Source organism: Cnephaeus nilssonii (assembly GCF_951640355.1).
Source record: "Cnephaeus nilssonii genome assembly, chromosome: 23".
Taxonomy (NCBI): domain Eukaryota; kingdom Metazoa; phylum Chordata; class Mammalia; order Chiroptera; family Vespertilionidae; genus Cnephaeus; species Cnephaeus nilssonii.
This window is the reverse complement of record NC_137094.1, coordinates 14,851,396-14,878,055: the sequence shown is the minus strand read 5'-3', so window position 1 is coordinate 14,878,055 and position 26,660 is coordinate 14,851,396. Positions and strand designations below refer to the sequence as shown.

The window sequence follows — 26,660 nt, the reverse complement described above, 5'->3', positions numbered from 1 at the left end:
CGCTAAGGATGTCGACTGCTGGCTTGGGCCTGCTCCCTGTGGGCAGCGGACCTAAGCTGTCAGTCGGACATCCCCTGGAGGCTCCTGGACTGTGAGAGGGCACAGGATGGGCTGAGGGACCTCCCCACCCCCAAGTGCACGAATGCCATGCACTGGACCTCTAGTAAATAAATCTATATATATAAAAGGCTAAGTGACTGACCGTACGTACGTACGTACGTACGTCTGTCCAACCGACCGACTGGCCGGCGCATATGACGCGCACTGGCAATTTAAAAATAAATGTTGACTCACACTTTCGCGATACATATAAAGCTCTCGCTGGCGCCAATTTCACACATCTGTTTTGATCTGTCATTGTCGATCATGAATTTGGTTGACACTTCTATTATAGAGAAAGTGCTAATAGTGATATTAAAATATTTCTTCTAATTAATTTCCTTTCAGTGTGCAGGAATCCGTGCAGCGGGCCACTAGTAAGTAAATAAAAGGGGAAGCAAGAAGGAAAGATAGCAGAAACGTTTAATTCACATTCCTACTGAACAGTGGGTACAACACACACGATTTGCAATTCCGTTCCTGCAGATATTCCCGAGAATAGAGCGCACATACAACTGCGTGTGAGCTGTGCTGCTTTAGCAAACGGTTTCCATGACCCTGGCACCCCGGCTACGGGGTGAAAGCTATGGTTTCTGCAGGTGCTTGTGCTCACAGACTGCCGAGAGCTTTCCTGCGAGCTGATCCCAGTGTCCAGCGGAGGCGGCGCTGAGGGCCAGGGGCTGTCCTCGCTCACGTACACAGCACCGAGGGCGGCTGGAAAACATGGCACAGTGTCAACACGCGCAGAGACCACGGAGGGCCAGACATTCTCATGTGAACACGTCAAAAGGTTCTCGTCATCAGACTTCAACACTGAAAGCGACTCCTCGTCTGTCTGATCCTCCTCGGAGGCTACGAGTCACCACAGGAGGAATGTGCAAACTTGAACGATTATAACGGAGAGCGTTTCTAACTCACAGCGATGCCACTTAAGGAAACACAGGCTCTGCCACGGGAGGAGGGGTTCTTCCTGTCTGCATCTTCTGGCTTCATCCGCTGGACCACCATTTCTGTCCTTCTATTGTCAAGTGCGGGTCTCAAACAGGTGACGAGATAAAGACACCACGCCAAGAGGTGCTACCAGCCACGTGTACAAAGCAGCCAGAGTCCTATGTCCCTTCCCAACAAAGGCACGTGACCTGGAAAAGCAGCTCATATCACACGACCTCCAACCACCAGGCTCGCAAAACAGAGATTCGTACAGCACATAAACCACTTAAGAAACACAGACACGAAGATGCCCCCACAAACTGATTGATGGTAAAATAAGGGAAGCAGATGAATTTCAGCTTAAATAGACTTCATTTGTTTATTTTTCTCGGCAGTGAAAAAACATTGGTTTAAACTTTGAAAAGAGCTTTGACCCCAACCAGACCTGAATCGCCTAGAACTCACTCTAATGTACAATTGTTGCCTAAGTTTGAAGCAAATCAAAGTACAGGAAAAAAGCAATACATGGAAATGACCAAGGATTCTGCAGGAAATCGAGTTTAAATAATAGGCTTTGTCTTCAGCTGCGGGAACGAGGAAGTCACACCACCAAAAAGATTTTTAAGCTTACAGTAAAAATAAACAAAGTGCAAAACTTTCACATTTTCTTAAACTCCAAATGAGCACTAAGAGGAATTCTTCGCGATATAATTTACCTGCAATATTATCACTTGTAAACCAGTTTACCTCAAGGTCCCCTCGCCCGCCACACGACACTTGCACCCCTAAAAATGAAGGAAAAGTGGAGGCGGCTCCGACCCAGCCAGCCTGTCCATTCGTCTGAACAAAAACATCACCATCACCCACAAAGCCCAGGTCCACATCGGTTAGCAATCGGGTCAGAAGAGAATTAGCAGTGAGCCCTTCCTCCCTCCACACCCCTCCCCTCCCTCCAAGGGTGACTAAGTCCTTTTAAAAGCGGGGGAGCCAACTCAGTGACTGTAAAACGTGCCGCTAGCTCAGTGGCCACGGCTCCGACTCGGGCCCAGCAGCCATGGGTGTAAGGGCACTTACGACTTCACACCAGACTGAAGGTGTCCCCTCACTCGCCTCACTCCTTCCACACAGACGCCACCTTCCCACATTCTATCTCCTAACACCTTTAGGAGAATCAGCATTTCCAACGTTAAGGGTATCTAGATCCCGGGTTTAGCAATGCCTGCGTAGGGCCAGTGAGCCGTCTGTTGGTACAGATCACCGAAGTGCCGCTGGCCTGCCATGAACTACAGAGAGCGAGTGGGGAGCGAGGCAGCCCAGAGGCTTGAGCTGGTGCACCTGCTTAGCCATCGCACCCGAGGAATCAGTCTGAGAGGATTGCATAGACTGTGTTCTAAAGGAAAACCCCCTAAAGATGCTCCCTTTCGTGGAAAAGAGTTTTGTGCACGTAATGTTTTAAACTGGCATTATAAATCCATGAACTTCCACTCAAATTCTATCAAGATAGAAAATGCTAAATATTTATGCAATTGTTGTGGGTTTTGGGGTTTTTTTTTGAGTAAATGACAATTTCTAAAACTGGAGTAGAAACAAAGAAACACAAAATCAAAGAAACCGGTGTCTGGGTTCTGAGTGAAGATGCCCCGGGGCCAGCCCTCCACTCAGGACCTGGCTGGGGTAGTACTTACCTTCACCGAAGCAGGGCCTGCAGACCAAACAAACTACAACAGCAACTAAAACCTTAAACAAGAACCAATGAAGTGGAAGCCCTGGGGACTCTGCAGGGACTTCTGAAACTAGACACTTACAAGGCCACTCATCACACGGACACTCCCACATGCTAGAAGGTGACACGGAGCGAGGCCGGCCGGGCACTGCGGTCCCCGGTCAGCCCACACCGAGACCAGCCCTAACGCTCCCGGCCTCGCCTTCCCATCACAGACAGCTCACAGTGTCACCAGGTGGACACAGTCGTTTAGGTCTGACAACTGGAAATGAAGCATAACGGAGTAAGAACAAAACCAAGTCCAAACAAACAGCACAGCAGAATATCCAACAGATGGAAACAAAATTAACCACGGAATTAGCATAACTTACATGTTTTAAAAGTATATACTTCATTTATAAATACCTCTAATTGACAGTCTATTAAGAATCATAAATATTCAAGTGAACATTTGCATTTCTCCTTAAGAGCTCAGATTCTTGAAGTCCCGGAGGGTTAGTCTCCTTCTGCTGAATGTCCAAGAGGTAAAGTCCTCACAGTCACTTTATGTCTGACTAGACATAGAAAAGCCTTTATTACCTACTGTGTTGCAATAAGACTTTAAAATTCTGTAATTCTCTGATGCTTGTAGAAAGCCTATAGGAGGGGAAAAAAAAGCCTTTTAGCACCGCTAATATGATGTGTGCACATTTCAAATGGTTGACATTGTATATGGGCTATGATTAAAGCAAAATCCAAACTAAGAGGATGTATTCAACACTGAACATTGAAGCTTCTATTTTAAAATAAGCACGCTGTGATTCCTTATTAAATATTAATGAAACACAGAGCTATGGCCCTTCGGTCTTGGCTTAGAGGGGGCCAAAGAAGCCAGCTACTTCTTATCAATAGATTCATGATGGGAACGTGATATGATTGTAATTCATTACAATAAAGAACCTTAAGGCTTTTATATTTAGTCTGTAAGTTCATTTTGCACATTTCTCTCCAAATACCCGCTCTTTTCTCACTGCCCCCCAAACACACCAGTTTGTTTTATACTCTTAGCTCCACCACCTTTAAGGGCGAAGATTCCATGTGCCTGGTGCCTAACCAACAAAGAATGAATGAATGCAGTAAGACTCTGGAATGGGAATCACAAACTAAAGCTATAAGCTCAGCTATCCTTCTGTACAATTCAAGGTGGATGCAATAAAAATCGAAGGTTTTCTTTCTATCGATTTGCCAGAGCAGCCCTGGCTCTGAGTCTGGCGCCCTCTAGAGAACATCGGAGGTAACAGCAGGCTCTCGGGTAGAACCACAGTGGGAAGGTGGCGTTTAATCTTCTTTCTCAGGTTACTTTTATTTGGATTGAAAATGTTTAAATTATTTAAAATATTTTTCATTTACATTTAATTTTGAATAATTTAAATTTAACGCAGTTTCTCCTGTTTTATCTTACTACAGGCCCCATAAGTGGGTGGACTGAATTTTCCATGAAATGTCAATTACCGAGGGACATTCTGTGTCTACCTTGTTTGAAACCTCTGCTTACACGCCATCTTTAAATGCAGGGAGGCAACATGGTGAAACTTTGCCACTAAGATGGGGAAGGGGCAACTAACTTATTTTTAATTTAACTTAAAAATGCCTGTTAAGAAAACATAAGAACTAATCCCCGTATCACTTGGTTCCCTATTTTTTTTTTTTTTAATTCTTGACTTTTTTGCATTTTTCCCCAGGGCAGCTCAGTATTATTTTCTCTGACTCAGTTGGCCCTGCTCTGTATTCCTCAGTGGGCTGGTGTTGCATGTAATTCTGTAGGCAAATTCAAATTAATTTGGAAACCATCTGTGATATCAACAAAAAGCAAAATATCTATCTGAATACAGAAGTAGCGGGATGAGAATGAGCAAGAGAAAAATGCCTCTGGTTTAAGAAACAGGAGCAGCCCTGGCCAGTGTGGCTCAGTTGGTTGGAATGTCGTCCCATATACTGGGGTGGGGGTTCAATCCCCGGTCAGGGCGTGTACGGAAGGCAACCAATTGATGTTTCTATCTCTCTCCCCCCGCTTTCTTTCTCTCTAAAAATCAATAAGCATATCCTCAGGTGAGGACTGAAAACAAAAGAAAGGAGAGCAGTGGAAGGTTTCATCTCTGTCTTTCCTCACCTCTCAACCAAGCTCTCAGTCCCCATTCTTGTTCTTGAACAAGTGACGCTCAGCCAACGAGCGTGCTATTAGAGGAGAGCGTCCTCCCACCCACTTGAGAAGGCCAACGGGGGTCACGGGCAAACACAGATGCTGAGAGCGGTGGAGAGCTGGCTGGTGAGTACAGGTATGACAGTATAGGTTTTCTCTTTGTCCGTGCAACCAAGCAAAGCCAACCAGCTGAGCGGAGATGAGCGCTGAGGGTCAGGAGCAGAGGCGTCGGTCAGTCCTTACCTCCCAAAAGCATTTAAAAGAGCGACTATTTCCTGCCGAGTGAGCTGGAAGCCTTTCGATGGGCTGTTCTCCGGGAGCTTCTGGATTTCCTTCTCAGAGAACAGTATCTTCAGGGCAGTTCCCAAACCCTGAGTCTGAAGAAGAGAGAGAAACAGACGATCAATTCATATTGTAACTACTTAAGGTTTAAAGGAAAACTCAGCGACTGGCTGAGTCAGAAAAGGCACATGAACTTCATTTACTTCCGCATTTTATCGAACTACACAAAGTACAGTCTCTACTTCCTCGAAGATGTGCACGTGTAAGTTTATGTGCTGAATAACTTAACGCATACCCTTCCATTCCAAATCACTAACATGCCTTTTTTTAACCTAAAAGTGTCACGGTAGGATTCCGATGTTCAGTAAGTAATCTTGAAAGCCTTCTTTACAGGCCCTAGCAACTCGCAACTTAAAAAGTATTAGCGAGACCTACACTCAGTAATTTCTTAGTTATAAACACTAGCGAGAAAGAAGAAAGATTCTGATTTCTGTGTAGCTGCCATTAGAATAATTCTGTCGACTGATTTTCTGACTTGTCATCTTTGTTTAAAAAAACCCACAAATATCAATCCTTTTTAGGCAGAATGTGAAGAGAAATGAGCCTGCTTGGCAGAACTTCTCTATTTTGTGACGAGGTGACCTTCTTTTCATCATTGAAACAGATTCAGTGACCAAACTTCATGAATAAGTCTTTTTATATAATTACTAGAGGCCTGGTGCACGAAATTCGTGCATGGGAAGGGTCCCTAGCCCTGGCTGGCAATTAAGGCCGATCAGGGCCTTCCAGCTGACAGCCAGGGCCTTCCTTCCCTGGCTGCAATCTGCCAGCTGGACTTTCCTTTGTCCTGCACCGCCCCCTGGTGGTCAGCGCACATCATAGTGAGTGATCAAACTCCCAGTCTCCCGATCGAATTCCTGAGGGGACAATTTGCATATTAGGCTTTTATATATATATACATATATAGATGATATAGATATAGATATAGATATAGATATAGATATAGATATATAGATATTTACCTATGATATGGGTATATGAAATACTAATGTACTCTATTTATAACCCCCAACTTCAGAAATGAATCTGAGATTCTACCAATAGAAACAGACACGTGAAAACGAAACCACTAACATAGAATAACAGGAAAGACATCCTTACACATACACATAAAAGCCACAGAGTTTAACACTAACTTGTTCATCGATAACACAGAAAAACCACACTTCGGATCTCTAATCCAATGAATGAGGGCATTTTAATAAAAAGTTTCAACTCCTCGTGGGGAAATGTAAGGTTAGCAATAGTTTCAAACAGAAGGCAACACACAAACCTGCAGCTTCCCCCACAGTCTGCACTTGTCACACCCGACGCAGTCCATTATGCGAGAGATGTTCTTGAAATGCAGCCGGAATTCCTCCTAACGGGCAGAAAACATGTGCATTCTAATCAGACATTTAACAGGAAACTGTTAGTCTGAATGATAAGAAGTAAAAGTTTTAAAGTTTATTAGTGAACTAGAGGCCCGATGCAGGGCTGATCTATGGGGTGACCGACCAGCGGGGCGATCGGGGCAGGGAGAAGGGCCCCCTGCTGGCACCTGCCTTGGCTGGCCTGGGTCCTGCAGACTGGGGGCTGGGGGCAGCTCCTGCACTGAGCGTCTGCCCCCTGGTGGTCAGTGTGCATCATAGTGACCGGCTGTTTCACTGGTCGTTCAGTTGATTTGCATATGAGGCTTTTATTATATAGGATGAGTTGTTTTTCAACAATGAAGGAGAAAATTATTTGAAACTGTATAGCAGAAAACAAATTTCCAAAACTAAAATAGAGTTGTGGCTAAATCATTTCATTTCAGAAACACCAAGAAACTCTTGCAATAGAGAACCACTCAATGCTAATTTATTAGTTCATGTATAGCCACATCTGAAATAGCTTGGGGCCAAAGGTGCTTCAAAAGTTTTCAGACTTTAGAAACCCCGTGCATCCACTATTTATTATGAAACACTCCACCAGAATGTGGGGCAACACCCTGTAATAAAACCCACTAATGTGTCTGTAAGAACAGTTACACAAACATGCAAGAATATTTACACACAGCAGAATTTTTTTTAAAAGACTCTAAGTATTCTTACATCGGATCAGGTTTTGCTAACTAACTTGCACCAAACACAAGAAGCATGTTTCAGTTTTGGAGCTGTTTGAACTTGGGCATTGCACGTACTGCTATTTGCCAGCCAATCAAACACCTTTATACTGTGACGGGCGCAGTGTGTTCCTTCATGTACGTCCTGTAAGCAGAGGGAAACAGACCTCCGCACGTGAGGCTTAATAATGTCCCTAAAATACAGTCTCCTCTGGCCTCACAGGTTGACAGGCACTTCTGCCTCTTATGCTACTCTATCAGGGCAAAACACAGGAGTTTCGTAAACTGTGACATCCCATAAAATACACTTCAGAAAAATAAACTATTTCTTGCCTTCCAAGTGGGTTACAGCTCATGCTTTTTTCAAAGATGCATCAGAACCACACACACACTGTGATTTTAAAGTAAGGAAACTCTCAGAATACTGCCCTTTAAAGACATTGCAAGGTGCCCCCTGGTCCGGTGATGGCTGGGACGCGCCCAGCAGGGGCTGCGAGGAAGGACTGGGGAGGAAGTGTGGGCAGGGCTATGGCATCGCTCACAGCAAATCGCATCACCAGCGAGGAGAGCGAACAGGCGAGTGGGGGACCAGGACTAAAGCACAACCAGCGAACGCTCCCGCCAGTGCCCCAGCCAGCAAGCTTTACCTTTAGCGACTTGGCCCCCTTCTTGTCACCGGAGAACATGGATTTCTCGTCAAAGTGCATGGGAAAGGACCTGGGGACATACAAAATACAGGGCTGTAAGTGGCAGGCGAAATATTCCAGCGCCGGGTTCTAGAGCCCTGGTAGAACTCTCACGGGCACTTACAATCATAACTCACGTGTCAGGCTTAGGAAAGCGGCCGGCGGCTCACATGTACACTATTCCCTAAGACTAAAGCAAGCTTCAGAATGTATAAGTTGGTAATGTTTTAAAGAGGTTTTATGATAAAAATAATCTAAAAAATTAATGAAAACAATTGATGTGAACAATGTATATCCCTCTCTTAATATTTTACAGCATCTTTTAAAAGTCATAATTTATGTTCAGCACTTCTTAATCCAACATTGTTCCATGCTCATCTTAACCGGTAAACTCGTTTTAGACCCAGATTTTCTTTTTTAAAAGGTTAAATTCTTAGAAGGTAAGGCTAATAATGTTCCCTTAAGTACCGATTGATATCTAACATACACAGGTATCTAACATGATATCACCTGAACTTCAATAGCAACTGGAATACAAAATGGGTAGAAAGAACATTAAAGTAGCATTAAATGTTGCTACATAAAATTTAAAGTTATATTTAAAAACATAGCCTATTCTCAAGTATGAAAGTGCAATGACGCATTGTTAGACCATTTGCAGATAACATTTTCAGAAAAAAACGTCAGACTGTTGTCCTGGCCCTCCTTGTCTGGCTTCCAACTCCCCTTCTGCTAAAGAACCTCCCGAGGCCCGAGTGGTGTGTGTGTGTGTGTCCGTGTGTGTGTCCGTGTGTGTGTGTGTGTGTGTGTGTGTGTGTGTGTGTCCTTCAGGCGCCGCCTTGTTAGACACAGGGCGGGCCTCCCAGCCCTGACGCGAGGCTCACTTTGTGTCTTGGAAGATGTTCAGGAGGAGGGTCTTCGTGTCGGCGTCATCGTCCACGTTGCCAGTGTACAGATCGACCACCGAGCGCTCAAAGTACGGGGCCACCTTGGACAAGGCCCGCAGCTCGATGAGGTACAAGAAGTACAGATTCTTCAGCCGCCTCGGGCCTTCGCCCTTGGTTTCCACGGGGTCAAAGCGGCGTTTAAATTCTTTGATGTTAGGTCCCCAGCTAGGCTTACCCCACGTTTCTAAAGAGAAAGAGCAATACATGATATACTCTTAATAGATAGATTTTTAATATATTATTTTTATTGCTTTCAGAGAGGAAGGGAGAGGGAGAGAGAGAGAAACATCAATGATGAGAGAGAGAATCATGGATCAGCTGCCTCCTGCACGCCCCGCTACTGGCGGTCGAGCCCAAAACCCGGGCATGTGCCCTTTACTAGAATCGAACCCGGGACCCTTCAGTCCACAGACGGACGCTCTATCCACTGAGCAAACCAGCTAGGGCTAATAGATTTTTTTAAAAATAGAGAATGTGTATGTTCCCCCAACAGTTTTCACACGGATAGAAGGCAAATTTCTACATAAAAATCTGATTACCTTCCAGAAGGTAATTCGCACATAGATGTAAATTGATGCTGGCATGAAGTCCCGATATGAGCTTATAGAAGACTCTTTTCTCCAGACATAAACCTGTTCAGGAAAATATTGAAAAAGCTATCACATCCATCTAGATAACAGAAATACTGAGGACTCAGCACACAGGCTTATTTTTAAAGTTAAGATTCAAGAACATGAAGAATAAATCAAGAAATGGTATGAAGTAATGAGGTCGAGACTCTCTCAAGAGAAAATAAGGTTCCGACTTCCGAAAAGAGTGAACTGGATGAAAACTGAAGGCAGAACAAGAAGAGGCTGGGCGGCTGGAGGCTCAAACACTATGGATGCACCTGGCAGGCCCCACGTTACCCAGAAGGCAACAGCACAGCTGCTTCACGGTGTAGGCCAGAGGTCGGCAAACTCATGAGTCAACAGAGCCAAATATCAACAGTACAACGATGGAAATTTCTTTGGAGAGCCCAATTTTTTAAACTTAAACTTCTTCTAACGCCACTTCTTCAAAATAGACTCGCCCAGGCCGTGGTATTTTGTGGAAGAGCCACACTCAAGGGGCCAAAGAGCCGCCTGTGGCTCACGAGCCGCGGTTTGCCGACCACTGGTTTAGGCTAAACGAGAGCCAGCGTTAATGATCAAGTCCCGCTTCGGCTTAAGGGCAGCCTCCTCCTCGCCCTTCCTGGAGAGGTTCCTCCTTTCACCCACGCAGCGATGAGGAAGAAGAGACTGGTTTGGTTTCTCTCCTCCCTCCAGGCCTTTCGCACGTCTTAGGAGTCCCTCTGCCCTGGATTCTCTAGTTCTGCTTAACCATCTGTCCCACTAGAATGGGTCAGCTTTCCACTCATATTTTACATTTCTAGTATTTTCAATATTAGAAAATATAAGAATGCAAAAGCATCTGGTATATTGGGATCTATACTGCTTTTTGTTTGTTTTTGTTTTTTGTTAATGTTCACCTGAGGATATTTTCCCATTGATTTTTAGAGAGAGTGGAGGAAGAGAGAAAAACAGAGAGAAACATCGATGTGAGAGAAACACATCGATTGGGTGCCTCCTGCACATGCCCAGACCAGGGCCCGGGCTGGGGAGGAGCCTGCAACCAAGGTACATGCCCTTGACTAGAATCGAACCCAGGACCCTTTGGTCCCCAGGCCAACGCTCTATCCACTGAGCCAAACTGGCCAGGGCAGGATCTATACTGCTTTATCCTTTAACTAGACAAGTTCAGACTGTATTAACATGTGAATTCAGGTTTAAAAGCTTCTGAATTCAAACTGACCCTCCCTGTTTCATAGAGAAAAAGTACTTCCTTCCACAGGAAGGTCTGCGTGGACTCAGGCCTGCAGGACGGTCACGGGACCGAGTCGGGATGGGCATCCGAGGCAACGAGCATCCACGCAGAGCGGCCGGACTGGGGACCAGAGACAGTGCCTGTGCATTCCCATGATGCTGGGTTTGGGCCTCCACATTTTCACATAATTGCCTCCCCAACATAATAACCTCAAACGTGTGCTTTTCTTTTCAACACTCAGAATTAGCTGTCTAGGCAATGAATCCCAAAACTTACAAAAATAGATTCAATAAATCAATACATTTCTTACAAGAACCCAATACATTTAAAACGCAGACGTGTTTACCTTCTAGCCACGTGTAGAATGATTCTCCTTTAAAAAAGAACACACACACACACAGAGAACTGGGTTAACATATTTTAAATAGTCATTTATATATTCAAATAAATTAAGTCTATAAATATTTTATGGCAGATTAAGGACTATTTCTAGAAATGTCCACTACTTCATGTGAAGTAGAAAAACAGGAACATGATTCTAGAAAATAAAGCCTAAAGGTAATTTAAGTTTGGGAGAATGTTCCTATAAATGGTATTTTGACTAGTAAAAGTTTTGAGAAAACATTTCAGTCAAAATGTTACATAAATCTTATTCACTAGAAAACATGAACATCCATAAGCATGGGGGAGAGTTTAACAATTTTAAATTTGCTTTTGATAACTACAGCACTCCTTTTAAAGTCCAGAAAAAATAGTGAGTTATACTTAATACAAAAATCTCATTATTATTCTATTTTTCCTGATTCAGTAAAGCTAGGTGTGTTTCCTCAATTATTTAAGACTACTACACTTCGAGATACTTTAATGCTGAAGGACTATTTCTAGACCAGCACTGTTGTTTACTGAAGAACAAAATGGCAGTGAATGAAATGGAAAGAGTTGATGCCCTTCCGAAGTGACCGATCCTTATTTTACTTTATTTAAGAAAAGCGAACCTCAACACAGACCAGCTGAGCAGGAATCGGGATAAATTAGATGGCGGGAAATTCCCGGGCCTCTGAGCGTCTACTCACTTTGCAAAACTCCATCTTCCTACAGTCACTCATCCAACATCCTCTGACTAAGAATCATTCATCATCTCTCTTTTTTATTCAAAAAACCCCAAGTGCTAACGGGCAAGTCTAGCCCCCCAAGGTCCTCAATAACCTGGCTTCTATCATCTCCCTAACTTCCCCCAAAAAAGGGAGTGCTCACAGGGTCTCCCTAACACGCGTGATCTTTCCTTTCTCAACGCCTTGGTCCACGCCTTTCCCTCCCACAGCACCTGCCGTCCATCTATGGCCCAGCTCTCCCCGTCCCGCGGTGAGCTCAACTTCTCCACCCCTAAGAGCTGTTACACTGTCTGCACTGAGCATGTGCAGGACTTCCTCGTCCTTCCTGCTGAGCTGTCGGCACCCGGGGAAGGCATCCCATGCGTGTTATGTATCTTTCTATCCTGCACATCACAGCGCCCTTGGACGTAGATCTAAAATAGCTATTCATTTGAAATAAGTATTTTGGCAGATTGGGGTTGTCTTATGACCAATAGTCATTCAGCAACCTGGAGTAACCCACTGTTGATAAAGCAGCATTGCTCATCAGATTACGTATTATCATGATAACTGAGACTGTAAGTTTCCAAGTCAATTAGAAAATACGTAAGTCACAAGCACATTATCTGGTCAAACTATCAGAACTTCCGCTTCCTCAGAACGTAACCCGTAGGTTACAAGAACCAGGAAGTGGAGCAGGTGGAATCTGACTGCAGTTGCTATGCTGACCGTTTAGGGGAAATGATCTTTGTACTTTTTTTAAACATAGGATAACTTTATATTATTAAAAATACTCATTTTTGTCACCATTCATTGGTTGCTATTTTCTGAAAAAAAGTAAGATAACACTTTCTTTTGAACTAGAGGAAAAACGATGTTTTTGATTAAAAACGTTTCCTCTCCTTGAAACAAAACCACGAAAGTTTAACTCACCATCATCTTCTCCTGAAAGAGAAAACAATAGACAAAGTTTTAGAAAATGCCTTACAAAGTTCCGATTCTAATCCTATTAATTTTAATATGGGATGGAACTTCACTGTGTGTTAAACTATCCATTATACATGAACCTTGGTCAGTGTGTAGTTGTCCTGCAAATAAAACTTCTTAATAAGAATATAGGCCAAAAAGTACAAGATTTTCACGTTTCATACAACAGGTAATACCAGAAAACAACTAAAAACAATCAGAAAGATTACTCGTTCTGATGATGAGCTCACAACTAGACAAAACACGCCCAGGACGCTCCCTGCTCACTGTCCTTTCCTAAGGGAATACTTCCGGTCTTAAATGGCTGCTCCTGCCCGGCTGGTGTGGCCCAGCGGTTGGGTGTCGACCCCATGCACCAAGAGGTCACAGATTTGATTCCTGGTCCGGGCACATGCCCAGGTTGTGGGCTTGGTCCCCGGTGGTGGGTGTACAAGAGGCAGCTATCGATGTTTCTCTCACATCGATGCTTCTCTCTCTCTCCCTCTCCCTTCCTCTCTGAAGTCAATAAAAATACATATTTTTCTTAAAGAGCAACTTCATTCTTCATGGAGTGGCCTTCTCCCCCGCCCAGCCTTCTGTCTCCCTCTTTCCTATTCCTGCTTCTCCGCTCCGCCCTGTCTTTTCGGCAGAGCACACTCCTTCCCTCCCCATCTCTCCAGCAGCTCCACGACTATTTGGCTCCTCGGGAAACTGCGGATGGATGATGACTCACAGGTTCTAACGCATTTTCCGTAAAGCTCCTGGTTTAGGGCCTGGCACACAGCAGGTGCTCAATAAAACATGCTCAAATCCTGAGACTTAACTCTGAGCGCTTCATATACTTCTGATCATTCAAATTAAGCAAAATATAACACAGCTGAAAACGTTCTCAAATTAAGTTTAGTTATAGAGACATTTTATAAACAACCTCTAAAAGCATGAAAATGTATTTTAAAACCCACCTCGGCTGGGTGCCAGCGGGTTTAAAGGACGATAAACAGACCGAGGCCTGAAAAAAAGCACACAAACCCCCCAAAACTCAGATGTGAGACGGTTTGATTTGTCATGTGATTTTCCCTAGAGAAACCCTTTCTGTCCTCCCCGCCCTCCGTCCACCCGCTCGCGCCCTCCCCTCAGTTACTTGAAGCAGTTTTCTTCGTAGATGCTGTTCCACACCCTCCAGGCGGACGGCCCTTTGTAGCCGGTGTAGCGCTCGGGGTTCAGCAGCAGGTCCACGTACTGGGCAGCCGGGGACCTTTCGTCTAAAGGAGAGACAAGGCCTGAGCCGTCCTGGCTCACGATCGATCTCGCATTCAGCATCACAGAGCAAACAGGACGCCCAGGCGCCTCGAGGACGGCTGCGCGTTTCAAGTCCCTCTGCCTGACCGGCGAGGGGAGAGCACACTCGGGACGGCACTTGACCCGGGACCTGGAGAACTTGGACTCGAGAGGGGAGACCCGCCTCCTCTCCTCAGAGGCCCTCGTTGTGTTTTCAGCGTCACCGCCCGGGCGGAAAGACCTAGCAGAACCATCACTTGTTTTATTTAATATTTTCGTTTATTTCTTCCCTAAGTATATACCTGTCTAGACACATGCTCAGGAACATCTATTTTGCTAGCATACGTTGGATTAAAAATACAGATCCTGCTACTCTCTACTTCTGACTTACGAAGTAAATGGCTCAATAACTTTGTGATTCAGATTTCATCATTCCTAGACTTCCACAATGGTCTCGTTTTTTAAAAATTGCCCTGGTCGGTGTGCTAAGTGGTTAGAGCGTTAGCCCACGTGCACCAAGGGTTCAAGAGCACATACCTGGGTTGCAGGTTTGCCCCTGGCCCCATCAGGGGTGTATGCGGGAGGCAACCAATCCATGTGTCTCTCTCACATTGCTCTTTCTCTCTCTCCTCCCCTCCCTCCTTCCCTCTCTCCCTCCCATCCTCAGGATTGAGCCTACAGCCCTCCATCACCAACTCTGTCCCTGCTGAAACGTGCCTTACTCAGGAGAGCCTACAGTATCTGAAGCGCCCACGTAGCTCAAAGCACAGCCCGATTTAAAACGACTGTGTTCAACAATATTGTTAACTTATTAATGAACATGTTTTGAGGGAAAATATAAAAGTAAAAAAATCTATCCCATTATGTAGGTTATTTATGAGCCAGCTGCTTTGTCCAGCGAAGGCTCATTTCACACGGACCACGCCCAGCGGCTGCCCTGGGACTGAGGTGACAGCCCTGGGCACTGGGGCCACGGGAGTGAACAGAGGCTGGGCCTGCCCTCGGGACAGATCTGAGCAGGTGAACTCGGCCACGAGCTGGGCGCTCCTGTAGCTGCCAGGGAGCAGGCGCTGAGACAGAGCGGCAGTGGCTGCTGTCTTACGGGGGTGGCAGCAGGCTTGGTGAGGGGACATCTGAGCAGAAACCTTCAGTAAAGGAAGCAGCAAGCCATGCACACAGACAATTACAAAACAATAAAACCGAGAGGGAGGGACAGCAGCTCACCGCAAGCCGCTGAATTATTTAAAAAGCTACGATCTGATCTGTAGGGATCACCTTCCGTCACGTAACGACAGAACACAAACAGCGGAGAGGGCTGGGTGGGTGTGTTCCAGCAACCCGGGTGGATTCTTCAGAATCTGTTTTAACCCAGTGATTTAGCTAAGTGACATAGCACTCCAAGCGACTCGTAAGGTAAAGGCCTAATGAAGGACTTAAGCCTACTTCACACAATTCTTGGGAGTATTCTCCTACAGATAAAAGATTCAGAGTCGCCTCAATTGCCTTCTGTTAGGAGCGGGCCTGACTGCCTGTCTCTGCCTCTCTCCAGGGGGTTCTGGGAGAGGCCCTGGGGAAGCCCACTTCACACGCCTGCTATTGGAAGGCTAGCTGAGACCTGCAGCAAGTCCCAGCGTAAACATGTGTGTAGTATGTTCACAGCCCTGTACATCATGGAAAGAATACAGGCTTTGGGTTCAGTCAGATCTGGGGGGGATCCCTGTCTTGGCCTCTTGCTCCCGTGTAACCTTGGGCAAGTCGCTCCATCTCCTCGGGACATCTCCTCAGACAGGAAGTAACCACACGTCCTAAGATGAGACAGCTGTGAAGGCGAGGGTCATGCACTGAGGGCACGGGGTTGGGACACGGGCTCTCAACAACTGCCATAGGATAGCAGGTCCACAGAGCAACATGCAGCATCAGAGACCGGTAACTGCTGATATTCTGATTGATTTCAATGTCTTGTAAACAGGTTAAAAGAAGAATAACTTAATTACAAGAGTTGATTTTATTACCATCAAGCTCACAAAAGTGATCCTGTGAGTCATCGTATCTCGCCCAGTCGATGAAAGCCTCTTTGCTCTGATTACTAGGGAAGGAGGGATAAAAAAGAAAAGGATTAAACTTGGAGTTGAAAATGACAACACTGGTTTCTTGTGTAATTAAAAACAGATAACCTGAGGCCACTTCTTTATTAGTTAGACGAGTCACAAATTCAGTTAGTGGTCACATGCAGGAATGACGGAAGTTACATGAAAAACAGATCAATATTAACTTCCACGGATATTAACTGCTAGCGTGCATCAAAAAACATCCCCAAGGAAGCTCAAGCAGCAGTTTGTCTAAGTAAAAAATGTGAAACCTACACGCCCATCAGGAGGGGGATAAGTAAGTAAAATGTGATCTATTTACATCATGAAGACTATTCATCCGTCAAAAGAGCGAGACAAATCTCTATGCTTAACATGGACAGGTCTAGAAAGCGAAATGTGTGGTGTAAAAAGAAAACTTGCAGAATGTGAAACACAATATTGTGTATTTACAAAAAGGAAAATAAAATCGTCTGCACAGAACCATATATGTGTGTGTGTGTGTGCATATATGTATACATGTGATAAAAACAAAAACATGGCCTGGATATACAACAAATGCATGACAGGAGTTACCGCTAAGAAAGAAGGAAAGGAAGCAGGATTGCAGGCTAGCAATGGGGGATTTTAATATCTTTGATATTTCTCTTTTCTTAAAAATAGTTGCAAGAGGTAGAAATGTTAATATTTATTCATTTGGAGTGGAGGATATATAGGTATTTATTATATTATCCTTTCTACTTTTCTACATTAAAATTTTTCTTTAGGATCAAGAATACTTTCCTCCTTTAAAAGTCAGTTGAGCCCTGGCCGGTGTGGCTCAGTGGATAGAGCGTCGGCCCGCGGACTGAAGGGCTCTGGGTTCAGTTCCGGTCAAGGGCACCTACCTTGGTTGCAGGTTCCCCGGCCCGGGTCAGGGTGCGTGCAGGAGGCAACCAATCAGATGTGTCTCTCTCACATCGATGTTTCTGTCTCTCCCTCTCCCTTCCACTCTCTCTAAAAATCAATGGAAGGGAGAGGGAGGATTAACAAAAAAATATAAAAAATAAAAATTAGTTGAGACGTTGATGTTTTTACATCACAAGAAAAAAGAGAGATTGCTGATATAAACATAATAATTTTAATACTAAAACAAACTTACCTCAGCGTGCTGTTAATTGCTCCCAGTTTGCTGGCTTGCTCACAGTCTTCGAATTCTTTGGTATTGTTGGCCACTTTCAAGTACTGAAAGGAAGTTCACAATAAACAAGTTTTAGCGAAAATCATTCCCTTCCTCTTTCTTTATTTCTGGCTCAGCTGGCAGAACAGTCAGTCTCCCAATGATGAGATACACTAACTATAGCTACACCTGTTATTGAAATAAGAAACACAAATGAAAACGAGTCACAAATTTCTACCTAATTAATAAGCAAAGACATGAAAACACAGTCCGCAAGCTGGCGATGCTGTGAACTGAGAAAGCCCTCGTGGGAACGTGTCTGACCACGTTTATCAGGAGCTGCAGGTCCCTCCACGGAAACCCCGTCCAGAGCAAGTTACAAACCAAGCAAGAACGATGCACAACCACGTTCCACAGTTATCTGTACCACCTTGGGGTGCTGGGATAGCAACCCCAAGGGCCGCAGTCTTATTTCTACTACAGACCCCGGGAAATCTACATGGCACACAATGAGACAAGACGAAGATGCTAGGCCATCGCTGTGAGTAACAGCAAAAAACAAGGCCAGTTGAAATGACCATCAATACAGAACATGATATAGTCATACAACTGAGTATCATGAAGCTGTTAAAATGAACTAAGACGACACATCAACAGAGACAACATCTCAAAAGCATAATACTCAGTAAAAATAGACTGAAGCTCTAGCCGGTCTGGCTCAGTGGATAAAGCGTTGGCCCGAGGACTGAAGGGTCCCGGGTTCAATTCCGGTCAAGGGCACGCACCTTGGTTGCAGGTTCCCTGGCTCTGGTTGGGGCACGTGCAGGAGGCAACCAATCGATGTGTGTCTCTCACATCGATGTTTCTCTGTCTCTCCCTCTCCCTTCCACTCTCTAAAAATCAATGGGGAAATATCCTTGGGTGAGGATTAACAAAACACACACACAAAAAACACACAAATAGACTGAAACAATGTTTTTAACCTGAAGAAATATAAAAATATAGTATTTAAATCTTTTCAAGTGTTATAGAAAAGCTCTATACATGCTGTGGACACATGTACAATAAAGTATGAAAATAAAAAGTATCACAGAAGGACGTGCGTCAACTTCAGAAAAGCGTCCGGCTCGGGGGCGGGAGGACCCGGAAGGGGGTGGGAAGGAGTCCAGAAGGGACTTTACTGTCTTTATGGTGTTTGTTTGTTTACTTAAAACCTGAAACAAAACAAACAAACAAACGAGCGTCAACGTGAACAAAAGACCTCGTGAGGGGGAGAGCTGGAAGGAAGTGGAGAAACGATGCCTCACAAGAAGCAGAGGGGAGGGCTGAGGGCCTCATGTGTCCGTGCCATCGTGGGAAACTGCAAGTGTATGGTGTCTAGACACACGTGAGTGACACAGGAAATCGGGCATGCTCAGAAGAGGAAAGGGTGATCTTCAATAAAGAAGTATTTTAATAAAGAAGTATCCATTCCCTGCCCAGCCAGCGCAGCTCAGGGGTTGAGCGTCAACCTATGAACCAGGAGGTCATGGTTTGATTCCCAGTCAGGGCACATGCCCGTGTTGTGGGCTCCATCCGTGTGGGACGTGTAGGAGGCAGCCGATCAGTGATTCTCTCTCATCATTGATGTCTCTCACTCTCTCTCCCTCTCCCTTCCTCTCTGACATCAATAAAAATAAATATATACATAAAAAAAAGAAGTAGCCATTTCCAGCCAACCACATCGTGCGCTCTTCTGCACCCCGCCAGCAGTAAGCACATTGCCCCACGTAAAGAAGAAACAGGCAGCGAAGAAGGCGACTCACCTTGTTCGAAATCCCAGCTTTAATTCCGACGGGAATTTTACTCTTAAAAGAACAACAACAAAAATTGTAAAAGCAATTTTCATTTTTTTGAGATTTCTTCACAAACTAGTAATGCTATTGCTCCACTATAAGGGCTATTTTATTCCACAGGAGAAAATGCACAGTCATTCCAATGCTGTACTTACACTGCCTCTTTGAGTGAAAGGTAAGGAGTTATACCAACGTAGACTGTAAGTCACGGGATAGAAAACTGAATGACACACACAGAATCGGAGCAGCTAAACAGCTCTAACGTAGACTCTCCGTGCAGTACTTAATAGTTTAGACAATTTTTACGTTTATAAAATGACCAGATCTCTTTTTCCATAAACTTTATTACTCCAAAAACAGAAATTTTAAAAATTTCAAAATTTTTGAAATAGTTATGTTCAATTTTGATTTCTGCTCTAAACTGACACAGGTTAGGCAATTTTGGGTTAATGCAGATGGCAAGAGTTAAGTTCTCTGGCCCATAGGATTACCTAGAGCTTACCAATAGAAGAACTGCATGTAGGGTCAGCTTTTTTCTTACAAAGTCAATAATACCAATTTCCTAATTTGGCTAATTATGTTGGGGTTAGATAAGAGAATAATCTTTTTTTTAAGAAAATACACACTGAAATGTTTAGGGATAAAGGATCAGGTTTGTAACTTATACCTAAGTGGTTCAGAATATAATTATGTTAATAAATATACACAGAGAGAGAATAATAAAGCAAATGTGATAAACATTAACATTAGGGACTCTGAATAAGAAGCGTATGGAAAATGGAATATTGCAACTTTTCCCTAGGTCTGAAATTATTTCAAACTAAAAACTTTAAAAACACACTATATTCTTAAAGGAAAATGAAGATAATATATTTTTAAAATGTTTCCCATTAGGAAGGACATCTGTTTGGATAGTTTTGTCATACCTTTAAGGACAGCAAACTACACTAACTGGTTAGGTAAGAAAAGCAAAAAGTCACATGAAAATATAGCTCATAACGAATTACTGATGAAAAAGAACATAACCAATTATGCTAGATATCAAAGAACAAAATCTAAAATGTAACATTTCCTTAAGAATAAGGGTAACCTTTCCTTTCTATTGTAAGAAGATCGATTGGAGACCTAATTCCAAGCCTGAAATTTCCCCACTTGACGCGCTTTAATTCCCACTAAGGTCCAGTGGCATTTTCTCTGCCTCTGAAACAAGGTGCAGATTCAAGAGAGCATGGCATGAGTCAGCCAGGCGTAGGCCCCGTCCCAGCGCAGCCGCTGGCTCTGCGTGCGTTACCTCTGGACAAGGCTCCACGTGGCAGTCTTTTATGGAGCAATGGCCATCTTCCGCCCAGAAAGGGCACGGCCGCTTCAGGTTGACCTGGAGAGAGAGAACGAGTCCCCGTGAGCACACACGCGCGTCCCGGCTCTGCAGGCTCTCCTCGGGGTCCCCGTGCTGGGCCGGGGACAGGGTGAGGGAGGAGCTTCCTGTCCCAAGGCGCCGGCATGGTTCAGAACCTAAATGCCTGCCGTGCTCCAGACTCCCAGATGTAACATTAATTTTTAAAATTAACAATAAATGATGCTCGCCCTGCCCGGTTTGGCTCAGCGGCTAGAGCATCGGCCTGGGGACCGAAGGGTCCCAGGTTCAATCCTGGTCAAAGGCAGGTACCTCAGTTGCAGGCTCCACCCCAGCCTGGGCCCTGGTCGGGGCTCGTGCAGGAGGCACCCAATCGATGTGTTTCTCTCACATCGATGTTTCGCTGTCTTTCCCTCTCTTCTCCACTCTCTCTAAAAATCGATGGGAAAATATCCTCGGGTGAGGATTAAAATGTAAAAATAAATAAATGATGTGCTCTGTCCTCTGACATTTCAAAAAGGAATGAAATCCCTTCTGTCTTGTCTTTGTCTTTCTCTCTCTTTCTTTTTCTGTCTTCATTGTTCTTCTCTTTCTCTTTCTTATTGTTCACAGCAATAGAGCCAATGCTCTATCCACTGAGCCAAAACAGCTTGGGCAAACCTGAGTTTTTAGCCCTAACCAGTTTAGCTCAGTGGATAGAGCGTCGGCCTGCAGACTGAAAGGTCCCAGGTTCGATTCCGGTCAAGGGCATGTACCTTGGTTGCAGGAACATCCCCAGTGGGGGGTGTGCAGGAGGCAGCTGATTGATGTTTCTCTCTCATTGATGTTTCTAACTCTCTCTCCCTCTCCCTGCCTCTCTGTAAAAAAATCAGTAAAATATATTTTTAAAAGAAAAAAGAAAATTGAAGCTTTAAAAAAACAAAACAAAAAAAACCCCGAGTTTTTAAATGGGTGATAAAAGTCACATCTGTAGACAGTTATATAAAAACCTTTGGTACTAACAGAATAAGAAATTATAACCATACCTTGTAATAACGGAAGTAGTCTCGCTCTTGCAACTTTTTTATTTTGGGGAAGATTTTGTAGGTGTTAAAGTTATCGATGCTCTCAATATCACACAAGCAATCATCCAGGACTCCAATGACCTAAAAAAAAAAAAAATATATATATATATATATATATATATATATATATATATATATATATATATATGTATATATATGTATATATATGTATATGTATATATATAATATATATATATATAATTCAAAATATGTAAGTGATGTTTGAACCTTAACAAACCTGTGCTAGTACATAAAAAGATAATTTGTACATTCAAATTAGCCAGTACTTGCTCATTAAGATACATAACAAAGTGGTCCCTTTTTACTCTGGTCAGTTCAATAAAAAACAACGAAGGATCAGATACACCCATTCTGAAGAACTGAACATTTTTACTTGTCGCGGTCAGAAAGGTACTGCATGCTCTTTCCCATGCCTAAGCATAGATTTAGCCCAGTGTGTTCTAGCACCAAGCAGCTCTCCATAACTGGGCCCCATTCTGCTCTGGTATCACCTGGAGTTAGAGCAGAGCCCGCAGATTAAGGGCTCAGCCACACAGAGCGTCCCTCTCCACACAGGCCAGCCCCAAACCCCGGGCCCCCTGCACTGAGGGCTTCTCACCGGGGTTTCCCAGGACCCCCTTCTCAGGTTGGATAATTTGCTAGAACGGCCTACAGAACTCAGGAAAACACCCTACTAATGTTTCCTGGGTGCTTGTAACGGCGACAGCTCGGGAACAGCCAGACGGGAGAGATGCACAGGGCAGGGCACTGGGAGGGGCGAGGCGGAGCCACCCTCCCACCCGGCTCTGTACCCACCCACCTGGCAGCCTACCACACCCCGTAGCTTTCAGAGCTTCTCTGGAGCTCCACCTCCAGCACCCCGTCCCCTCCTGGAGGTCAGGCCACCCTGTGCCCACCTAGGGGCTCCCCACCTAAGTCACAACATCAGTATTTAGGGACTGAAAGGCACTCCTCATGCTCAGGAGCTCCCGGGGATTTCAGAGCGCCGAGCCAGGACAGGTGGGTGACAAGGCCCTCATACCCTGCTGCATGCTCCCCCGAGGAGACAGGAAGCCCCTGGGGAGTTCAGGCGGGCAGTGAGAGGACCCTGAAGTGCACAGCGAGGTGGAGGGTCTGGCTGTATTTTGTATCATCAGAGAAGGTACCCTGAGTAAGGGGACCAGGCTGACCAGGTGACACCTCAGCAGAAACCTAAGGGAGCAAGTGGACCCCAGGAAGACCCAGGACACGGTGCGCGGCATCGAGGCTCGAGGCAACAACACACTTGCCACGTTTGAGGACCAGCGGAGAGGTGAGGTGGCTCAGCAGGTATGGGGGGGAGCAGACTGGGACGAGGGGGGTCGAGGGGCAAGATCGGGAACCCGGTTCCTGGTGCATCAAGTCAGCATCCGAGTGGAGACAGCGAGACGTGGCTGGATATTCGGACCCAGAGCGGAGACTCCTAGTCCGGAGACTCTGGGAGTCGATTATATGGGTGGTATTCAAAACCAAAAGATCAAATGAGATGTATTCAATATATTCATCTCAATGATTGCACGTGAATAGAATATTTTTCAAAAAAATCTACGTTTTCCTTTATGCTGTGCTCTCTTGCTTCCGGTTTAGTCTATGAAGGAACTAAGTCTCCCCTCTGCCTGCTCCTGGGGCTCCCTGCGCTTCCCTTTTCTACGACAAAGGAGCACGCACCGTGGGGTGCCCTGTGCCGATCACAGAGTCCGCTGCCCCGCCAGGCTGAGCGCCGACCTATGGACCAGGAAGTCCCGGATCGATTCCCGGTCAGGGCACGTGCCCAGGTTTCGGGCTTGATCCCCAGCGGGGGCCGTGCCAGAGGCAGCCGATCCGTGATTCTCCCTCATCATTGACGTTTTTATCTCTCTCTCTCTCTCTCCCTCTCGCTTCTTCTCTCTGAAATCAATAAAAATATATTAAAGACTGGGGTGGGAATGGCTGGGGGGGTTGGGGTCAATTGGGGGGAAAGGAGGCATATGTAAAACTTTAGACAATAAAAATAAAATAAAAATAAAAAATATATTAAAGAAAAAAAGAAAAAGAAAGAGAGGGGCCCACTGGGGATCTGACCGAGGTGCGATATTAGTCACGTGGGCTCTCTGAACTTCAGCGACGGCAAGAGCCTCATTTCTGAGACACATCAAATAAAATGAGAGAATGGAGACTGAAACGTGTTACGGACTAAAGTACTATCTAAAGCACAATCAAACACTCTATCAGAAAGTACCACCGGAAACAAAAAACAAACGTACTCACTTCTGAGGATCGTTTGGCACAATGCCAGTCTGAACATGCACAAATCTTTCATCTCACTGCGTGAATGAACTGAACTGAAAATCACATATGTTCACGTGGATATCATAAAGTTGAAAGCATAGATGCAATTATGAAGCAGTAATACACATAATTAGTAGTAAGTGGAGAAACGAGAGAGAGAGAGAGAGAGAGAGGGAGGGAGGGAGAGAGAGAGAGGGAGAATATGAGAAAATCTCATGTCAGAAAAATATCTAAATGTAAATTCCACTCAAAAACAAGCATCCAGTCTGGCCGGCGTGGCTCAGTGGTTTAAGTGTCAACCTATGACCCAGGAGGTCAGAGTTCGATTCCAGTCAGGGCACATGCCCTGGGGTTGTGGGCTCCATCCCCAGTAGGGGGTGTGCAGGAGGCAGCTGATCAATGATTCTCTCATTGACCTCTTTCTCTCTCTCTCTCTCGGCCCCCCCGCCCTGCTTCCTCTCTGAAATCAATAAAAAATTATTTTTTTTTAAAAAAAGATTCACACATGGACACAAGTAGACTATCCAGGCATTCTGGGATTCAGTGCAGAGAGCACCATAAGGCCATGAAAAAAGTGTCTGAATAGAGTCAGAAAAATATGTGTACACGGTTATACTCATCATTGCCTCTACTTTTTCTTAGCAAGGAGCATAAATGGCTTCAAAACACGTCTCCCTGGTGATCGGGCACCTGAGACACCTCGTTCCTCTCTCGGCAGTTCTGCCTCTTGGCGGCAGGTGCAAACAGCAGCACCTGGCAGCCCTGCGGCCCAATTCGACCGTGAAACGCGAAGCAAACATGCCTCTTGAGGGCAAAGATCTGGGCACTCACTGCCCCTCCGATTCCCAGCCGATGGAACACTGTGTAACACACGCCTCGCTCCCACCGAGACCCACTGGCAGCCGGTCCAGGTCCCGGTCCCGGCCCCAGACCCAGCCCCAGCCCCAGCCCCCAGACCCAAGCCCCAGCCCCTGCCCCTAACCCCAGACCCCAGACCTAGCCCCAGCCCCTGCCCCTGACCCCAGACCTCAGACCCAGCCCCAGCCCCTGCCCCTGACCCCAGACCCTGCCCCTGACCCAGCCCCAACACCAGACCCCAGACCCAGACCCAGACCCTGCCCCTGCCCCAGACCCTGCCCCTGACCCAGACCCTGCCACTGCCCCAGACCCTGCCCCAGACCCTGCCCCTGCTCCAGACCCCAGACCCAGACCCTGCCCCAGACCCCTGCCCCAACACCAGTCCCCAGACCCAGCCCCAGACCCTGCCCCAATACCAGACCCCAGACCCAGACCCTGCCCCTGCCCCAGACCCCAGACCCCTGCCCCAGCCCCTGCCCCTGCCCCTGCTCCAGACCCCAGACCCCAGACCCCAGACCCCAGCCCCTGCCCCTGCCCCAGCCCCTGCCCCAGCCCCTGCCCCTGCCCCAGCCCGCCACGTGCTGCACCTGGACCCACTGGGCAGAGGCACAAACCGGTAAAACACTGCGTCCCAAGCAGGTGACAGCCGAGACCTCCAGCCCCAAAGTTCAGGAAGTGAGGTCCCATCCGCTCCCGGGGCGCTCGGCTCCCGCAGGCCGTGGGGCTGCTCCCAGGTCTCCCCAACTCTCCAGGGGGGCGTTGCTGGGCCCGCGCTCCACCCACAGCGGGGCGTTGGGCGCCCCCGCCCCCTCCCAGCGGCTCCACCATCAGCTCGGAAGGAACCCCTCGGGCCCGCACCCGCTTCCTCCTCCCCGCCGTCCCCCGAGGTCGCCACCCCGCGCGGCGGCGCTTCCCGGACGCCCGCCCGACAGGTCGCCCGCCGCCCCCCGCTCACCTGGGCCTCGACGGCGCCCCGCAGGAGGCTCAGCGTGACCAGCAGCCGCAGCGCCGCCACCCCCTGCCCCGCGCCGGCCCGCCGGGCCGCCCGGCTCATGCTGTCCGCGCCCCGCACCGCGGCCGGCAGGGCCCCTTGGGGCCGGGGAACCGTGGGCGGCCCGGGCGACGACCCGCGGGGGCTGCTGCCGGCGGCGGCCAGAGTCCAGGGTCAGAGGTCCGCGCGCGCCGGCGGCTGCGAGTGCAGCGGCGAGCGCAGCGCCCCTACCACATCCCCGGAGGCCCCGCCCCTCCAGGCCCCGCCCCCCGCGCTCGGGCACGCCCCGAGAGCGGGGCCTTGTGGGAATTGTAGTCCCCGCCCGGAAAGGGAAGCCCGGGCGGAGCGAACCGGGACCTGCGGCTGCAGAGGCCACTCCGCCCCCTGGAGCTCGGGGTTCCCCCGCGGCCAATGAGACGGGACCACGCGGGCCCCAAAACACTAGAGCGCGGGCGGGGCTTAGCAGGGGCGCCCCTCCCCCCCGCGGTTGTCCTGGAAACGCGGCCAGGCCTCCTGTGTCGTGTGGTTCCGGACCCCGCAGCGCCAGGCGCCCCAGGTTCGCCCAGTGCCCACGTGCGTTGGCATCTGTGACTTTGAATCGGGGGCGCTTGCTCTGTCTCCGTTACTGTCCTGTGGCCTAATCCACGGCGGGGGACTTCGTGGGCCACCGTGGCTTCGGCCCCTCTTTCGGTTTTATAAGCCCCAGACCTGACGATGTCACCCTCTGCCCGCCCCACTCCCACCCCTAGGTTGACACCTACAAACAATGCACCTTAAAAGAATGGGAACACACCCCGAAGTTCCTAATGAAATATGAGAATGGAGATACATGCACA

At 46.9% G+C, this 26,660-nt stretch overlaps 1 protein-coding gene across 2 annotated transcripts; it reads right to left on the bottom strand.

Moving 5' to 3' along the window:
• Positions 1-503: 503 nt before the first annotated feature.
• ERO1B (endoplasmic reticulum oxidoreductase 1 beta) lies at positions 504-26,062 on the bottom strand. Of its 2 annotated transcripts, XM_079763623.1 has the most exons (16): positions 25,789-26,062; positions 21,630-21,749; positions 20,542-20,625; positions 19,221-19,262; positions 17,398-17,480; positions 16,182-16,255; positions 14,033-14,153; positions 13,854-13,900; positions 12,859-12,870; positions 11,181-11,207; positions 9,529-9,621; positions 8,927-9,173; positions 8,004-8,073; positions 6,547-6,633; positions 5,175-5,308; positions 504-3,388 (listed from the first exon to the last, which is right to left on the bottom strand). In XM_079763623.1, exons 1-16 carry the CDS (start codon positions 25,885-25,887, stop codon positions 3,328-3,330), a joined length of 1,401 nt encoding a protein of 466 aa, XP_079619749.1. In that variant the 5' UTR covers positions 25,888-26,062; the 3' UTR covers positions 504-3,327. The 2 variants fall into 2 exon arrangements, with proteins under 2 accessions (XP_079619749.1, XP_079619750.1); XM_079763624.1 differs by lacking the exon at positions 12,859-12,870.
• Positions 26,063-26,660: the final 598 nt, after the last annotated feature.